General features: G+C 26.5%; 3 protein-coding genes across 6 annotated transcripts; 1 reads left to right on the top strand and 2 right to left on the bottom strand.

Annotated features, from left to right (window-relative positions):
• Positions 1–91: 91 nt before the first annotated feature.
• LOC122721123 (succinate dehydrogenase [ubiquinone] flavoprotein subunit, mitochondrial) lies at positions 92–7,385 on the bottom strand. Of its 3 annotated transcripts, none has more exons than XM_043948443.1 (11): positions 7,312–7,385; positions 7,151–7,226; positions 5,062–5,488; positions 3,084–3,482; positions 2,843–3,011; positions 2,329–2,495; positions 1,926–2,152; positions 1,685–1,829; positions 1,291–1,595; positions 1,113–1,213; positions 92–1,035 (listed from the first exon to the last, which is right to left on the bottom strand). In XM_043948443.1, exons 2-10 carry the CDS (start codon positions 7,208–7,210, stop codon positions 1,127–1,129), a joined length of 1,986 nt encoding a protein of 661 aa, XP_043804378.1. In that variant the 5' UTR covers positions 7,211–7,226; positions 7,312–7,385; the 3' UTR covers positions 92–1,035; positions 1,113–1,126. The 3 variants fall into 3 exon arrangements, with proteins under 3 accessions (XP_043804378.1, XP_043804363.1, XP_043804371.1); XM_043948428.1 differs by having other exon boundaries at positions 92–1,013; XM_043948436.1 differs by having other exon boundaries at positions 92–1,013; positions 7,151–7,360.
• Positions 3,905–5,050, top strand: LOC122721154 (high mobility group B protein 4-like). Its single transcript, XM_043948473.1, has 4 exons — positions 3,905–4,041; positions 4,220–4,319; positions 4,387–4,623; positions 4,741–5,050. Exons 1-4 carry the CDS (start codon positions 3,905–3,907, stop codon positions 4,852–4,854), a joined length of 588 nt encoding a protein of 195 aa, XP_043804408.1. The 3' UTR covers positions 4,855–5,050.
• On the bottom strand, positions 7,342–16,487 carry LOC122721140 (succinate dehydrogenase [ubiquinone] flavoprotein subunit, mitochondrial-like). 2 transcript variants are annotated; one of them, XM_043948464.1, is made up of 12 exons: positions 16,383–16,487; positions 16,046–16,273; positions 15,020–15,306; positions 13,631–13,769; positions 13,377–13,545; positions 12,678–12,873; positions 12,407–12,604; positions 10,956–11,150; positions 10,094–10,237; positions 9,890–10,000; positions 9,240–9,343; positions 7,342–7,462 (listed from the first exon to the last, which is right to left on the bottom strand). In XM_043948464.1, the coding sequence occupies exons 2-11, from the start codon at positions 16,146–16,148 to the stop codon at positions 9,257–9,259; spliced, it is 1,629 nt and encodes a 542-aa protein (XP_043804399.1). In that variant the 5' UTR covers positions 16,149–16,273; positions 16,383–16,487; the 3' UTR covers positions 7,342–7,462; positions 9,240–9,256. The 2 variants fall into 2 exon arrangements, with proteins under 2 accessions (XP_043804399.1, XP_043804390.1); XM_043948455.1 differs by lacking the exon at positions 7,342–7,462 and having other exon boundaries at positions 7,518–9,343.
• Positions 16,488–16,874: the final 387 nt, after the last annotated feature.

Raw genomic sequence — 16,874 nt, 5'->3', positions numbered from 1 at the left:
TACAATATAGCAATAAATAAACAAAAATAAATACAACTTAATAAGAAAAACTTTATACGTACATTTTACACGGAAAAATAATTTTTATAAGTAGAAGAATGAAGATTTCTGTTTTATTGACAAATTTATGTACATATCATGCTGCGCAGCATATCTTTTCAGATTAAATTATATTAAAGTACACGATTTCATCCATGTACTTATTGATTTCGATATTATTCGAGATTATTTATGAAATATATGGTACGATAAAAATAATACATGACTGTTATAACAGGCAACGTAGAAACAGATAATCAAACAAAATCCAAACCAAGCTACATATTGAACGATATAAGTACTGACACTCCAAACTAAAAACACAAACAGCATTATTCTATATTAGAGAATAAATTTATACTATCAAATACAAAATATGATCTAGTTTTGATCACAAACAAATCAAGTTTAATTGTTATTCTTGTGATTAAGACTGTTTCTATATTAACCTGTTAATGTTAAGTATATAGCCGCATCTAAAGTGGCATACTCTTGCTGCACAACCTTTTAGGGAGTACTAGCTCATGAATTATCGTACAAAATATCTTCATTAAATAACTCTTAATATTATTAGATAGAATTTGCAAAATTGTTCGGTAGAAAAAGACATTATTCCGACTGAGAATTACAGAAAGAGAAATACTGCAAAATTGTAGAGGTAGACAGAACGTTCCTCCTTAAAAGATCTGTGCGTGAAATTATTTGCTGCCTGAATCACGCTAGAATATTTTACTATTCAATTTACATAAATGTAGCATTGATTTGCTAAGAGATCGATTAAAATCTTCTTTAAAATAATGAAGATAATTTCAGCACCATTATCCTACAAGGACAACTAATCTTGCTTGCAACACGTGCAAGTATTGACAAGAATTACACTTTGGTGCACGATCTGATTCACGTGCAATAATAAATAAAATTGCTGCATTGTAATGATAGGATATCGGTAACTTCTCCTTGTCGGTTGCTCCTTCCTGTACAAAAATTATACAAATTCTACATATAGACAATTTTAAATAGATAAGACGAAAAAATTTTACTAAAAGGAATGTAAAAAAAATAAAATTATTTACTTCGAAAAAAAATTCTAATAGGAACGAATTGCGGGTGGAACTGTCGCACATTCCTGTTTATTTAAAGTATTGTCTATAACTGGTCTGAAATCGATAGATACCTAAAAAAAAATTTAATTTATTAAGCTAAACAGAAAGAAGTAATAGTTACATTATTTATTTTATATTTAATACTTACTTCTCCTGTTCTAACATTTATTTTTGTAAGTGTATGCTTTCGCCAATGTTGATCCAATGGTCTAGGTTTTTGGTTTTCTGTTGATTTACTGTAATCATATTCATCGATTCTATCTCTAAAATCTTCACGTGCATGAGCCCCACGACTTTCTTTTCTATTTTCAGCAGCTACTATTGTTTGCATGGCATTGATCATTAAATTTTGTAATTCAAGAGATTCTACAAGATCAGAATTCCATATCATAGATTTGTCCAACACCTTAAGATCGTTCAATTTTTTATATAAGGCAGACATCTTCTGACATCCTGATAGAATTTAAGAATACTTTAATTTCAAATATCATCATTTCTATTTTTAAAATAATTTTAAATTAAATTTTGATCTGAAATTATACCTTCTTGTAATGTTTCCGCTGTTCTGAATACGGCTGCATGAGTTTGCATAGTTTTTTGCATGCTCAATCTTAATTCTGCAGTAGAAACATTACCATTCGCATTTCTGACCCAATCCAAGTTCGCCACACTTTCTTCTCCGGCATTCTAAAATATATTAGAATATAATAATAGAATAAAATAGATTATGATAATAATTTTCCATTATATTATCTAATAGTCATAATAAAAATTTATGCTAACGGGTTTTAGAGGACCAATAGTTTCTCCTGGCTTATTTTCCGCTGCAATTGTTTTAGCACAGGCACGGCCGAATACAACTAAATCTAATAATGAATTTGCACCAAGACGATTAGCACCATGAACAGATGCACAAGCTGATTCTCCACAAGCGTAAAGTCCGGGCACAACTGTATCCTGATCATTTTTTCTCGTTAGAACCTGTCCTTTATAATTTGTAGGTATTCCTCCTATATAATAAAATATATAATAAAATTATATAATATAATTTAAAATATTAATATAAAAATATAATAAATATATAATAAAATTTTTAATAATATGAAATTAAATTATATAACATATTTATGATATTTATAAAATATAGCAATACATTTTTTGAAAGAAAATAAGATGTTATACATACCCATGTTATAATGTACCGTAGGTATAACTGGAATAGGTTCTCTGGTTACATCAACTCCAGCAAATATCATTGCTGTTTCAGAGATTCCAGGTAGCCTAGCTGCTAACTGTTCAGGTGGTAAGTGATGTAATTGCAAATAAATATGATCTTTTTCAGGACCAACACCTCTAAATAAAAATAAATTATGTGTATTATAATATATATTATAATATAATCTTAATTAAATAATTTTTTGTGAATTGTGTTGTGAAATTATTATATCAGGAAAAATTAAATATTATTTATACATTTTTTAATATCTCAAAATTGAAAAATAATAAAATATTGTCCATTTATTTCTTCTCAAATAGAATATTTAAGTAAATAATAACCATAAAATATGATTTGTTATATTTAAGTGTTAATAACAAATTTGTATCAACACATTTTTTGATATTGTTATAAATTTTGATAATAATATTTATTTTCACTTATTATATGATTTAAATATATTGTATACATTCATATAATTTACCTGCCTTCCCGAATTTCAATAGTCATAGATCTAGATACAACATCTCTAGAGGCTAAATCTTTTGCAACTGGAGCATAACGTTCCATAAACCTTTCACCTTCACTATTTACAAGATAGCCTCCTTCACCACGACTACCTTCTGTGATAAGACAACCAGCTCCATATATTCCTAAAATAATTTCATAAATATATAATATTACTATTTAATCATATGAAGCAACTTTTGTATATTATTTTATACCTGTAGGATGAAATTGCACAAATTCCAAATCTTGATTAGGTAAATTGGCTCTAGATATCATTGCAGTGCCATCACCAGTGCATGTATGAGCAGATGTGCAAGAGAAATATGCACGTCCATATCCTCCAGTTGCTAATACTGTGTTTTTAGAATGAAAACGATGAAGTGTACCATCTTCCAAACAAAGAGCAATCACTCCTCTACACTCTCCATCTTCCATTAATAAATCCAGAGCAAAATATTCAACAAAATAATTACAGTCATAACTCAAGGATTGACCATATAATGTATGAAGTAAAGAATGACCTGTCCTATCTGCTACACAGCAACATCTGTGAGCTTGGCCACCTTTTCCAAATTTCAGAGATTGTCCACCAAAAGCACGTTGATATATTTTACCTAAAATAGAAATTATTATATCAGGAAAAATTTTATATTTGATATAATATTTTGAATATATATAAAGGTTCAACTTATTAGTAATTTATAATTATTTTATATATAATTTAACTCTTATTTTCTCTTCTTCTATTATATTATATAAACTTTAATTTGAAATTAAAATTATATAATATAACCATATTCACATTATTAGAAATACAATAATATATATTTAAGTACATAGCAACCATAAAATATGATTTGTTATTTTTAAGTATCAATAACAAATTTATATCAACACATTTTTTGATATTGTTATAAATTTTGGTAGTAATAATATTTATTTCTTTAGAATAATAAATTTAAAATAATGTTTTTGAATAAAAATGTTGAAACATTGTTATAAATATTAAAAAGTTACAAATTATATATATTCAATTATGGATAAAAATATAAACCAAGACAAAAATTGTGATGGATCTAATGAAGAAAATTTTAAAGATGGAGAATATAATACAAGTAAACAAATTAAAAAAATAATAGAGTCTAAATCAAATTCTAAACTGAAGTCAAATAGGTAATTTATATATTTTTATTATTTATTTTTATAATTTATCTGTTATAAATTTATTAATTATAATTATTTAAATAATAATTTTCATTATTATTATATATATATATTTATTATTATATTTATTATATATATATTATATTTATTATTATATTTATTATATATATATTTATTATTTACATAGTTTGAATCAAAGAGCCCATTCTCGTTCTCGTTCACCATATAAAAGTTCTAGACATTGGAGTTCCAATGCTTTTATAAATTTTGTTCAGGATTTCAGACAAGTAAGCACAAATTAAACATAAAATATTTATTTATTTAGTTTTAATACGAAGAAAAATATTTTTATAGAATTATGATGGTGTAAAAAGTAGTAGAATATTTCAAATGGCTGGAGAAAGATGGAAGAAAATGTCTTCTGATGAAAAACAGCCATATTTAAAGGCAGCTATGGACATTAGAAATAAGAAACAAAATCAACAGAAAACTGAAAATACATATAAAATTGAAAATATAAATATAGAACAACCAAAGAATGATGACTCTCAAAAACAAGAAAAACCTGGCAAGAAAGAAAAAAAAAAGAAGGTTAATATCTTATTTAAGATAATTATTTAAGATATATTACAAATAAAATAAGTAAATTTACATATATATATATATATATTTATTTATTTATTTTATTGTAAATGTTTTTAATTGCAGGAACCAAAAAGACCTAACAAGAATAAAAATTATACTGAATCTGATACTGATTCAATTACTTCAGGTTGTTCAACAGATACAAATACAAGTGACATATCAGATATGAGTTCATAAGCACATGATAATTGGTTATATAAATGTGATTGTGTTTATAATTAATTAATGTTTGAATAACTTTTTCCTTGTGTAGTTTGTTATTTAAAAAATCATGAATATATTATGTTATTATGTATATTTATGACTCATATAAAATTAAAAAAAGAATTTCTATATACTTTATAAATAAGGCATAGTATTAAATATATTTAATAACAATATTACCATCTGAAGTTCGACTGAAAGGCATGCCACAATTCTCCAATTCAATGACTGCCTTTGGAGCTTCACGTGTCATATAATGAATAGCATCCTGATCACCTAACCAGTCAGATCCCTTCACAGTATCATACATATGCCACTGCCAGTTATCTTCTTCCATATTACCCAAGGCAGCATTGATACCTCCTTGAGCAGCAACAGTATGTGACCTTGTAGGAAATAATTTAGTAACAACTGCTGTCTTAAATCCTTCAGCAACTAAACCATAAGCTGCACGTAATCCTGCTCCACCAGCACCAACAACAACAGCATCATAAGTATGATCTACTAATGGATAATGCTTAGAAACACCATCTGAGATTTTTGCAGCTTTGCCATCTGGTGTATAATGTAATTTGCGATTTATAATAACAGGTAATCCCAATTTATTCTGAAATAATGTGAAAAAATAATTGACTAATTAGAATAAAAATAATATATATATATATATATATATATAGTAATTACAAAATCATAACTAAATTTTATTCCATAGCATCTATGCATAGATGTAAGTATATATATACATGTACATACTTATATACATGATAATTCATATATATATATAGGATAACCATTATTGCATTAATGCTCTATTTATAAAACCTTTTAGAAATTGAATTGAAAAAAGTAATGTGACACTATTTAAATCATTTCAAAACGTAAATTGATTTAATAAATAATTCGATAATTTGATATTAATACTTATTTTACACATAATATATTAATTTTACATTGATATTGCAACATTAACAATCTAAACGAAAATTTAATCTCGGATATTTTTCGTTTAATTAAAATTATATTTCAACAAAATTTGTTTAAAGATAAAATAAATTATTTTTTTATTAATTCAATTTATAATTTTTAATAATTATAATAATTTATAAATAATAATTTTTAAATATTTTTTAATGATAATTTATAATATTTATAATATTAAGATTAATTATAATATATAAAATTAATATGTAATTAATTAAGACATATGAAACAAGAGGTTAACTATATTTAAAAAATTTTATCGAAATATAAAATGAAAAAATATATTATCATTTAAATTTTTGAAAGTTAATTAAATCAAAAAGTAAAGTAATTCCTTTTATCAAATTGAAAATGATTGTTTCATAATAAGATCATAATATTATTATCTGTGTATTCATCACGTGTATTCGTTATATTATCTGTTATTCATCATATAGAGCATTATAAAAAAAATATATATGATTAGAGATACAAACTTTTTATTCTATACTATAAAAATATATCATATATTTATATATAATTTAAATTGATACATTTAAATTGAACAAATATATTCAAAAAATTTTTCGTTTTAAAATATATTTAAAATATAATATATATCACACGAATTCTTGAATATGAAAATTAACGATTTAGTAATCTTCTGAAATAATTCTATTGCGTTTTCATTTATGAATAACATAATGCGATGAATACAAGTCGGAGAAACTTGAAGATAATAGCGTCATTGAATTTATAACACATGAAATCATAATTTAAAGAATGTAATTTCGCGCTAATGTCAACTTCCCATGCCGGTAATTCATTCGCAATTATAATTAAACTTCTAATTTCACAATTGATTATTTAAATTCGATATCAAAATAAAAAATATATAAATAATTATCTGTTTAATGAAGATAACGGAAATTAGAATCACCGTTACCTACTTTGCAATGAAAAATCACGATTATTGTATAGGCCGGTTACTAGTGGGGTGGCGCGTAAGAAATGAGGGAAGTGCGGCAAAAAAGAGACATTCGATATGTGCTAAACGTTCTTTTATCTATTTCGAATGCATATTTTAATTATTATAATTTCAAATATTAGGTTTAATAGATATTTCTTTATTCGTGATTTTAAAATAGATATAAAGAATTATGATTTTCATAACAGAGAAATTCAGTGAATCGATACTGGTCCATTAATATATGTTAGCAATCTTACGTAATTGATCAATGTTAGATATTATATGATAAAGATACACCATTAGATTAAAAATTATATAACTTAACGAAAACCAACTTACCAACGTCGTTGTGGGAGGATTTCTCACTAGTAAAGACGACAGCTTTAATAGACCACTCATTTTGATATAATGTCACCTGTTCAAGTGAAAATTTTTATTATTAATAATTACACGCGCACTTATTTGTCAAATGCGCGATTCGATTATATCGTGTAACTAACCCTAATTTTTATTATTTCACTCCCGCACTTCTTGCACGGCGATGTGAAACGTTCGAGTCGGTTGAGTACCGACTACTGGTGGAAGCTCCCTGATGAATACCAGTGCTGCCAATTGTATCGTTATAAGATAACCTCACCTTTAAGGCTCTCGCTAATTTTAAATTTCCATTTCATTATTTATTATTCATATGTCTTGATTGTTTTTAACATTAATAACATATAACTGTTTTAATATTAATTCTTAATCTTTCGGAATTTTGAAGTTAATATTATGAATAGTAGCTAACTATAGGCGGGAAAATTAAATGATACCGCGAAAAAATTAAGCGGTTCTCATTTCACTTTACATATGATGGGGTGTTAACGGTATTTCAAAATTATATACATAGCTGTGAATTGCGTGGGTTCTAAAGGGAAAGTACTCTAGTATTAACTTTAATAATGTATATCATATATTTATCTATGATCTCAATAATAAAAATTAAATGAAAAAGACTAAAAATTTTAAATACATTTAATAAATTTTTATAAGAATTAATATTGAAGTTGAAAACTATAAAGCTTCGTTGTTAAACATAAAAGTAACATTATTTATATGTATACAGCCATTCTAGATTTTAAATTTTATCATATTTAATGAAATAATGATTCTATGCGAATTGATTTTGAAATCTTTTAAAGAGTTTTAAAATATTCAAAATCTATCATTATATTTTGAATTTCATGATATTGATTTTGTAAAAATTCATATTTTACAAAATTGTTAACATAGTCACTAACGGTGCTTAACTGAGCTTTATTTCCTGTTGCACGCGGAGAAAAAATGAAAAAGATTTATCGTGCTCCAGGGTTGGCGGTACGATGTATATTTTGCTTCCCTATTGGTTGTTCTTTGTGGGCTCGTCTCTACATACATAGATAAACTTTATACTATATGGTGGGGTATTACATAGCAGGTTTCTCTTTCAACCAGATGCTACTAACACAATAATAATTCAAGTATTGGTGTTGCTATAGGAATAATTTATGAAACAGGTTAACTTCCACGTATATAGTTAGTGTAGGTGTTCATGGCTAAGCTTATAAATGATATAAATCTTTTAAATATTTTATGAATATATTTTATATATTTTATATAATATTTTAATAGTAAGTAATTATTGAAAAATTTTATTGATTTGTTTAAAGATATAATAATATATAAAGTATATAATAAATTAAATATTTGAAAAATTCAATTTACAAATCAAAATGCAAGAAAAAAATTAAAAATTTTTTAGATTAATGTATTTGAAATTGCTACATTTTTTCGATACAATGAGATCGTAAAATTATATTATATATATTTTTAATTATATAACTTCGTTGCATTTATCACATACATCGAATGTAATTAAGTAATATAGAATGTAATAATATCATGCATGTTTTTTATGCACGTCAATTATTCATCAATGATTCGATCTTACGAAATATAGCAAATCAATGTAAAATTTCCAAATAATCATTTTCACCTTGTTGAAATGAATGAATAATGTTCGAAAATAGTCGTAAACAGCAGAAAAAAATGACTTTCATTCGGAAGCATATATGTATAATTGAAGAACATATATGTATAATTCCGTTTGTTAGACGATTGGTTGGCTATTTAATATGTAAATAAAATGGATAAATCCCCGCTTCTGTTTAGAATTAGTTGTTGTAATATCGTTTGAATGCGATGAACAAAATTTATATAGAATTCACGAACCTTCTACAAACGACGAAATCTATATGTGTCGTTGTAATTTCGAGATAACGAACTGAGCTCATATTTAAATTATCAGCCACACTAACACGAACAATGTTAGCCATTGATAATGCGTTAATTTAAAAAATAGAATAGAACCAGACGAAAAAAACGAGAAAAAAGATTGGAAAAAATCTACCAGTTTCATAACCGTATTTAATATATTCGAACTGTTGGTGGAACGTGTCGAGCTTCTGATTCGTCCAGTGTCGTATCGATAACGGGACGATAAGAAATGCTGATCTGTAAAATATAATAAATGTTTTTGAAATTTGTTTTTGAAAAATAATAAAAAAAAAACAATATATGTATATGTAATATACAAATCTAAATATAATACAAATCTAAATATTTACCAATAAGAAAGTTTTTGAAAAGAAAAATAAATAAAATGTCTTTAGTGAAATTCTGAATTCAATTAGTAAATAAATTCGAATATTTTACATTAAACAAAGAAATAAAAGATTCTTTCAGAAAAATATAATAGAATATAATAAATATGCAATAGAACTCTATTCATTAGAATAGAATTATAATTATTATCGAATTAAAAAAAAATTCTTGTTTATTAAATTTACTTATGCGTAAATATGAATTATTATTTGAATAAAGATTTATAGATAATAGTAATAGATATCTCTTATTATATAACTACACTCATATAAATTCATTTCGACTGACTTAGATAAATAGAATTCCATTGTATGATCTTCTGTAGTATAGGAATGTATATATATATATATTTGCAGAATGAACGATAATAGAATATGGGCAAGTTTGATAACTCACTGAACCATCTGGTCGGGCCCACGTAAGTGTGTGTTTGCGCCAATGTTCTTTATACGATCGTTTCTTTTGACCTTCGAGCGGTTTCGTATAATCGTACTCGTCGATTCGTTCCTGTAAATATAATTTTTGTTTGAATTCTTCGTGAAAATTAACAAGTTATATATATATATATACTAAATTACACATTGCAAAAATTGCAAATACTTTGAAATCTTCACGGGCATGCGATCCTCGAGATTCTTTTCTGTTTTCTGCTGCATAAACGATGTGCATGCAAGATAACATCATATTTTGTAATTCTATAGCTTCTACCAATTCTGTGTTCCATATTAGTGATTGATCTTGAACCTACAGTAAATTAAACGTGAAATTCCTGGTAACTGTGTTATAAAATTGGAAATATTTAATAGAAAATATTAATAAAAAAAATTTCGATGTGTACTCTCGCATAATTAAATTATTAATAATGTTTATTAATAATTTACTAATAATAACAAGTTATAAATTATGAAATGAAATTTTAGAAATAAATTTCACGAATTTCTAAGTCATTTGTTTATTCTTTATATCTTTTTTTTTAAATAGTAAAATCGAGATTCATAACCTATAACTTGTGGATCAATTAATATCAATAAATAATAAATTATTCCGTAAAAGAATTTTAAATATTTTGTTATAAAATTATTTGATTGGATATAAAATGTATAAAATCAATATGTGATTAATTTGATTTACTTTATTATTATTATACATTTCAACGTGAAAATGTTAGATGATAGTATATTATGATGATACTATGATATTAATATATTAATCTTTATAATGCATTAAATGTTATTTCACATTTTTGCTATAATTTTTTAATAAAATATTTTTTATTTTTTACTTGTAAAATATAATAACAACATTTGGCGGAAAGTTAGAAAAATATTGCTCTGTTCATATCATTCGCCAATTAATAATTATATAACAATTATTGCAATTGTGAAAGAAACATTGAATGTCGTGCAGGTTAAGACTATAGTTCGATCTTACGTAAATGGAACTTTTCGATCAATTCACCTACACATAGATCCGGCAAATCGCAGGTATAAAGTCGCGTCATCTCACGACATGCTCGTTGTAATGTATCGCAGGTTCTGAATACTGAACAATATTTCTGCATAGTTTGCTGCATTTCTTCCCGTAGTTCGACTACAGGAACACAACCTTTTGCATGACGTGTCGCGTCGAAACGGCAAATAGTGTCCTCGCCAATCAACTGTATACAAATTTTAATGTTTGAAATATACTCATCAGAAGGAAAATGATAATAAAAGTTAATAATAGCTAGTATTCTATTCTTTATTGTTGTCATCAATCAATTCGATTCGAATGTCATTGTTGAATGAAAGTGTTTATTGAATAGAGGATTATGAATGGAAGTTGATGAATTAAACTGTTTTTTTTAATATTATAATTTAAAATATAACATTCAAAAAAATATTTTAATGTTAAATTAAATAAATAAATGCAATTTTTTTAAATAGTTTTCTATTGAAGTTCATAATAGTTTAAGTAATTGCAGCGCATAATTATGATAATATTAATTATAAAAACATTCCAATTGAACTTTGATAACTTGATTGCCTCACATATATGTGAATCACCATTAAAAATAGAAAACGAGATAACGTTACAAAAAACAACATACGATAAATTTACATTGTTGTAATTTACAACATTAATTGTTTTTTTAATTTGTCTTTATTTATAACTTTTCAATGTTATTCTTTTCTATTTTAATGCTTTTTAATATTCGATGCAAAATATACTGTATTAATATATTGTGTACTTTTTGCTATGATTAGTTAATATTGAAAGTTTAGTTTAGATATAAGAACAATATTATATCTCTTAATATGTTCAAGATATTCATTAATTAGTTTTAATAAGATATCATTATTTTTTAATCGTTTAAGATTAAAAAGTAAATAAAATTTATCAGTATATTAAATAGACATTTTAAAAGTAATTTAATATTATAGATTAAATATATTTAAAGATCATTTTTTTCATTATATTTAAAAAAAAAAAAAAAAAAATTAAAAAAATTAAAAAAATACATTATAATATTTTGTTTTTATTAAATTGAATTTATCAAATAATAAAACTAGTATAATTTGAATAACTTTCAAGAATAATTTTCTACTTATAAAATATATATCCTTAAAGAAACGTATAAAACATAATATCCTTAAAGAAAAAAAAAATGTTTGATGACCAGGAATTGTACTATTTAGAAAAATATATTATTTTTTTCCTCAATCAATATAAAGATAAAGAAAAAATATGAAAAATTTATTAAAAAGAAAGACGACTATCTAATATTCGACGATTTTGGCTGAAATAACTGTCAAGTATTCTGCAATAGTGAATCAAGTATTTTGCAATTCTTGACACATGTCAATTTCATGAAATAAAAAATAATATAATAAAATTATAAAATAAATATAATACAAATAATAAAATTCTTACGGTTGATAAATCCTCGTGACGTTCACCAGGCCTCGTTAAACAATCAATTTGATCGGCAATTGCTTTGCCAAAAACGACCAATTCCAGAAGGCTGTTGGCGCCTAATCGATTGGCACCATGGATAGATACACATGCAGTTTCACCTGCTGCCCAAAGTCCATCGATAATGGTGTCCTCCTCGTTCTCACGCGATAGAACCTTATCCACGATTCGATGATTCATACGTTACACTTGATCTATTTAGGTCACCTATATTGTTTTTACAATTTACCTGCGCTTTCCAGTTTGTGGGTATACCGCCCATGTTGTAATGTACCGTAGGAATAACTGGTATCGGCTCTTTTTCCACATTCACGCCGCTGAACACCCAAGATAAATGTGAAATTCCGGGTAATCGTGTTCGTATCGTTTCTAATGGTAGATGATGCAATTGCAGGTACACATGATCCTTCTTCAAACCTACACCTCTAAACGGATTATGAAAAGTGTTATTATAAGATTGATACAGATTGGAATATATTCTTAGATGTTTTTTAAGAATTTTTATGATTTTAAACAATGTTTTAAGTAATTTAAAAAGAGCATCATATGGAAGTATTATATGTAAACAAATATTACAAAAAAAATAATATAAAATTATTTAAACTATGATTTTTTTTTATTTTTATTAGAAACTTTGAATTCATAGTAAATTTTACATAATTTATCTTATGTAATTGGAAAACATGTCAATTTTCTATCAAAGTTATTACGAAGATTCGAGTTTTTTTTTTTGCAATATTATTCAACAGCAAATTTATTATATAATGATTTTACAAACATTTTTAAGTTTTTTTCCATCTACGATTTTTTTTAAAAAAAAATATCAATTATGTCAGTATTCTTTAAAATAATAATTCAAAAAATATTAACATAATACAATCTAATTATGCGTGAAAACAATTTGAAAAAAATCATTATTGAAATTCACCTTCCTTCCAATACTTCCATCGTTATCGCCCTGGAGACGATATCACGAGATGCGAGATCCTTCGCGTTTGGAGCGTATCGTTCCATGAAAAATTCTCCTTGAGAATTCACCAACTTTCCACCTTCCCCTCGGACGCCCTCCGTTATTAAAATGCCGCTTCCATATATCCCTGGAAGAAAGATCAACTGGTTAAACGTGGAAATCATTTACTCTTGGTTTCATATTTTGTTTTCCTTTTTTTGCCACGCGAATACCGGTTGGATGGAACTGGATGAACTCCATATCTTCAAGGGGCAATCCTGCTCTAGAGGCTATCGCAAGACCATCTCCTGTGCATGTATGAGCCGCGGTGCAAGAGAGATAACATCTTCCCGCTCCTCCTGTTGCTAATACCTGGAAAAAGTATCAGCTTCTTTATATATTTATATTTATATTATCTCGATTCGACATCGATCTTAAATTTAATCATCAAATCGGTAAACTTAGATTTATCGTTAAAAAATTGCATATATACATATTTGTTTATATAAATTGTATATATGTATATTATGTGTATATGATTCACATGTTACGTATAAGTACTGTTCACTGGTGGAAAAAAGTCACGTGGGATGAGGGGCAAGAGGGATCCTTCGCTAGGATCGCCTATCCCCACTTTAGACGCTTTGTTACAATTACACCACACACTAAATAGTAGTAGAACTATAATATATATTTTTATATATATTATTATATATTTAAATATTCAAAATCGTAAAAATTATTTTCATTTATAAAGTTACATTAGGATCATCTAAGATTGGAAGCTGAAATATTTTCAAAATTATTAATTATTTTGATAATATGTTTTATTTGTATATATATAATTATTATCTTAACTATATTGTTATCTTAATACAAAATTACATTTATAAATTAAACTACTGTTTACAAATGTAATTAACTTACACATATTACGAAAAATAAAAAAATTTTATATCATATCGATACATTAGAATTCTTTGGATGCCTAGACTAATGCATCGAGATTTAGATACGGATCATTTTTGGATTAGTATATGTGACAAATTCCATGGTTTAATCAATCAGATCTGCATTTCTTCCGCGAGACTTCTTTCCATCCAATGAACAATAAACGCATAAATAATACGCAAAATTCTTGTTAAGATTCAAACAGAGCTGTTATCTGGTCTGGTCCTGTAAAGCTTAACGATCGTCACGTGTTTCGCGGAATAATATGGTAATATGATACTAAAGATAAGGTGACTGGAATTCTTTTTTACACGATTGAAAGACCGATGAATATGATATGTACAATCCAAACGATTTATGAGAAAAAAATAAACGGAAACATAAATGCAGAATAACATATTTTTATACAAAAATTATTGAAAACTTCAATAATTTAATAATTCAATAAAGTGAATACTATGTATAAAAAATATATTGTTCCATTATATGTTAAAATTTGAAAACCGAAATATAGTCATAAAGCTTAATTCTAATTCCAATTGTAATTGTCTCGACTAATTCTTGTATTAAAAAAATAATAAAAATATTTCTTATCAGATTCTAAAAAAAGAGATACAGTATACAATTATACATATAATAAATATTTTATTATCGATGAAAAATGAATTTACCGTATGATGAGCTCTGAATCGATGCAAAAGTCCAGATTCTAATTCCCATGCCATTACGCCCTTGCAGCACCGTCCGACCATAAGAAGATCAAGGGCAAAATATTCCACGTAATAATGGACATCGTAACGTAAACTTTGCCCGTATAAAGTATGCAGTATTGCATGCCCAGTTCTGTCTGCAGCGGCGCAAGTTCTACGAGCTTGACCACCCTTTCCAAATTTTAACGACTGACCACCGAATGCGCGCTGGTAAATTTTTCCATCTTCCGTACGACTGAAAGGACAGCCTAAAATATCATTATATAATATATATATATTTAAGAAAAACTTTTACCACTTTTACTTTTTATTTGATTTATCGTATTATTATTACGAATTATTAAGTATTTTAAGATTGTTAAAGGGATCATTAAATTTGAATTGAGAATTTTCAATTTCAACGTTACGTTACGTTAAAGTACAGTAAAGTACTGTTCATTGGTGGAAAGAAGTCACGCGGGACAGGGACACAGGGGCAAGAGGAATCCTTCGCTAGGACCGCCTATCCGCCTATCCCCACTTTAGACACTTTGTTGATAATCCTGACACCACACACTGCATAATAGTAGAAGAGCTATAATTTAAATATTCAAAATCGTAAAAATTATTTTCACTTATGAAGTTACATTAGGATAATCATTTAAGATTGGAAACTGAAACATTTTCGAAATTATTAATTACTTTGATATAATATTAATATATCTATAGTATGTATATGTGTATATGTTAAAATTCTGTGGATTCTGTGCCTATATATTGCAAATGCTAATGCATTGAGATTGTCGTTTTGGATTAGTATATGTGACAAATATCATGATAGAAATAAAAATGAATGTGAAAATAGGCATTTCTTTTCGCGAGACTTCTTATCAACTCCAGTGAACAGTAGTTTCGTTGATGATATATATTCATTATCTTTTTTTAATTTCTCAATTTCTCGCCTTTCGCAAGAATTTTGTAATACTGATATCTATTTCATAAAATTACCGTAATTTTCAAGTTCGTAAACGGCTCGTGCTGCCTCTCTCGCTAGAAAATGTATCGCATCCTGATCTCCTAACCAATCAGATCCTTTAACGGTATCGTACATGTGATAAAGCCAATTATCATCCTTATCGTTGTTAAGGACGGCATTTATTCCTCCCTGAGCGGCCACGGTATGAGATCTCGTTGGAAATAATTTTGTAATCACTGCCACTCTGTACCCTTTACTTCCTATTTAACAAAAAAGAATTTAAAGTTGAAATTGAAAGATTGAAGAAAAAAAAAAAAAGAATATTATTATCTCGATTTAATTTTGAAATGTGATTTGTGATAAAGTTACCTAAACCAAAGGCAGCTCTCAATCCTGCACCACCCGCGCCCACAACCACAACATCGTAACAATGATCTATCACGGGATAATTCTGTAAAAAAAATATATGAGATATTAAAATAATTTATAATTCATAAATACCGTAAATTCGATAAAATGATAGAATGGAAATGGGAAATTTGTATTAAAAATTCTTTACATTCGTGTCTGTACCACATTGCACTTTTTCCTGACCTGGACTGAAATTTACGTGAAAATACCGACCACTTTCCTGCTTCAGATGCTGAGTTTGCGAAGGGAATCGCTGGAAGAAAAGCGGAAAAGTAAAAATCAGATTTATTCGTCGAAGAAAAAAAATCAATATTTCTGATAATTACATTACTCCTTGCGATAAATCGCGGCAAATGATTCACGGATCGCAACATTATTTCTTGAAGTTCGTGTATGCGGTATGAAGTATAATTAACGTGAACAAGGTGATATTCGTTTGCTTGTCATTTA

Source organism: Apis laboriosa, unplaced genomic scaffold (genome assembly GCF_014066325.1).
Source record: "Apis laboriosa isolate Shangri-la unplaced genomic scaffold, ASM1406632v1 scaffold105_cov147, whole genome shotgun sequence".
Lineage (NCBI taxonomy): Eukaryota > Metazoa > Arthropoda > Insecta > Hymenoptera > Apidae > Apis > Apis laboriosa.
The sequence above is the reverse complement of the archived record's forward strand: the minus strand, read 5'-3'. Positions and strand labels throughout refer to the sequence as shown.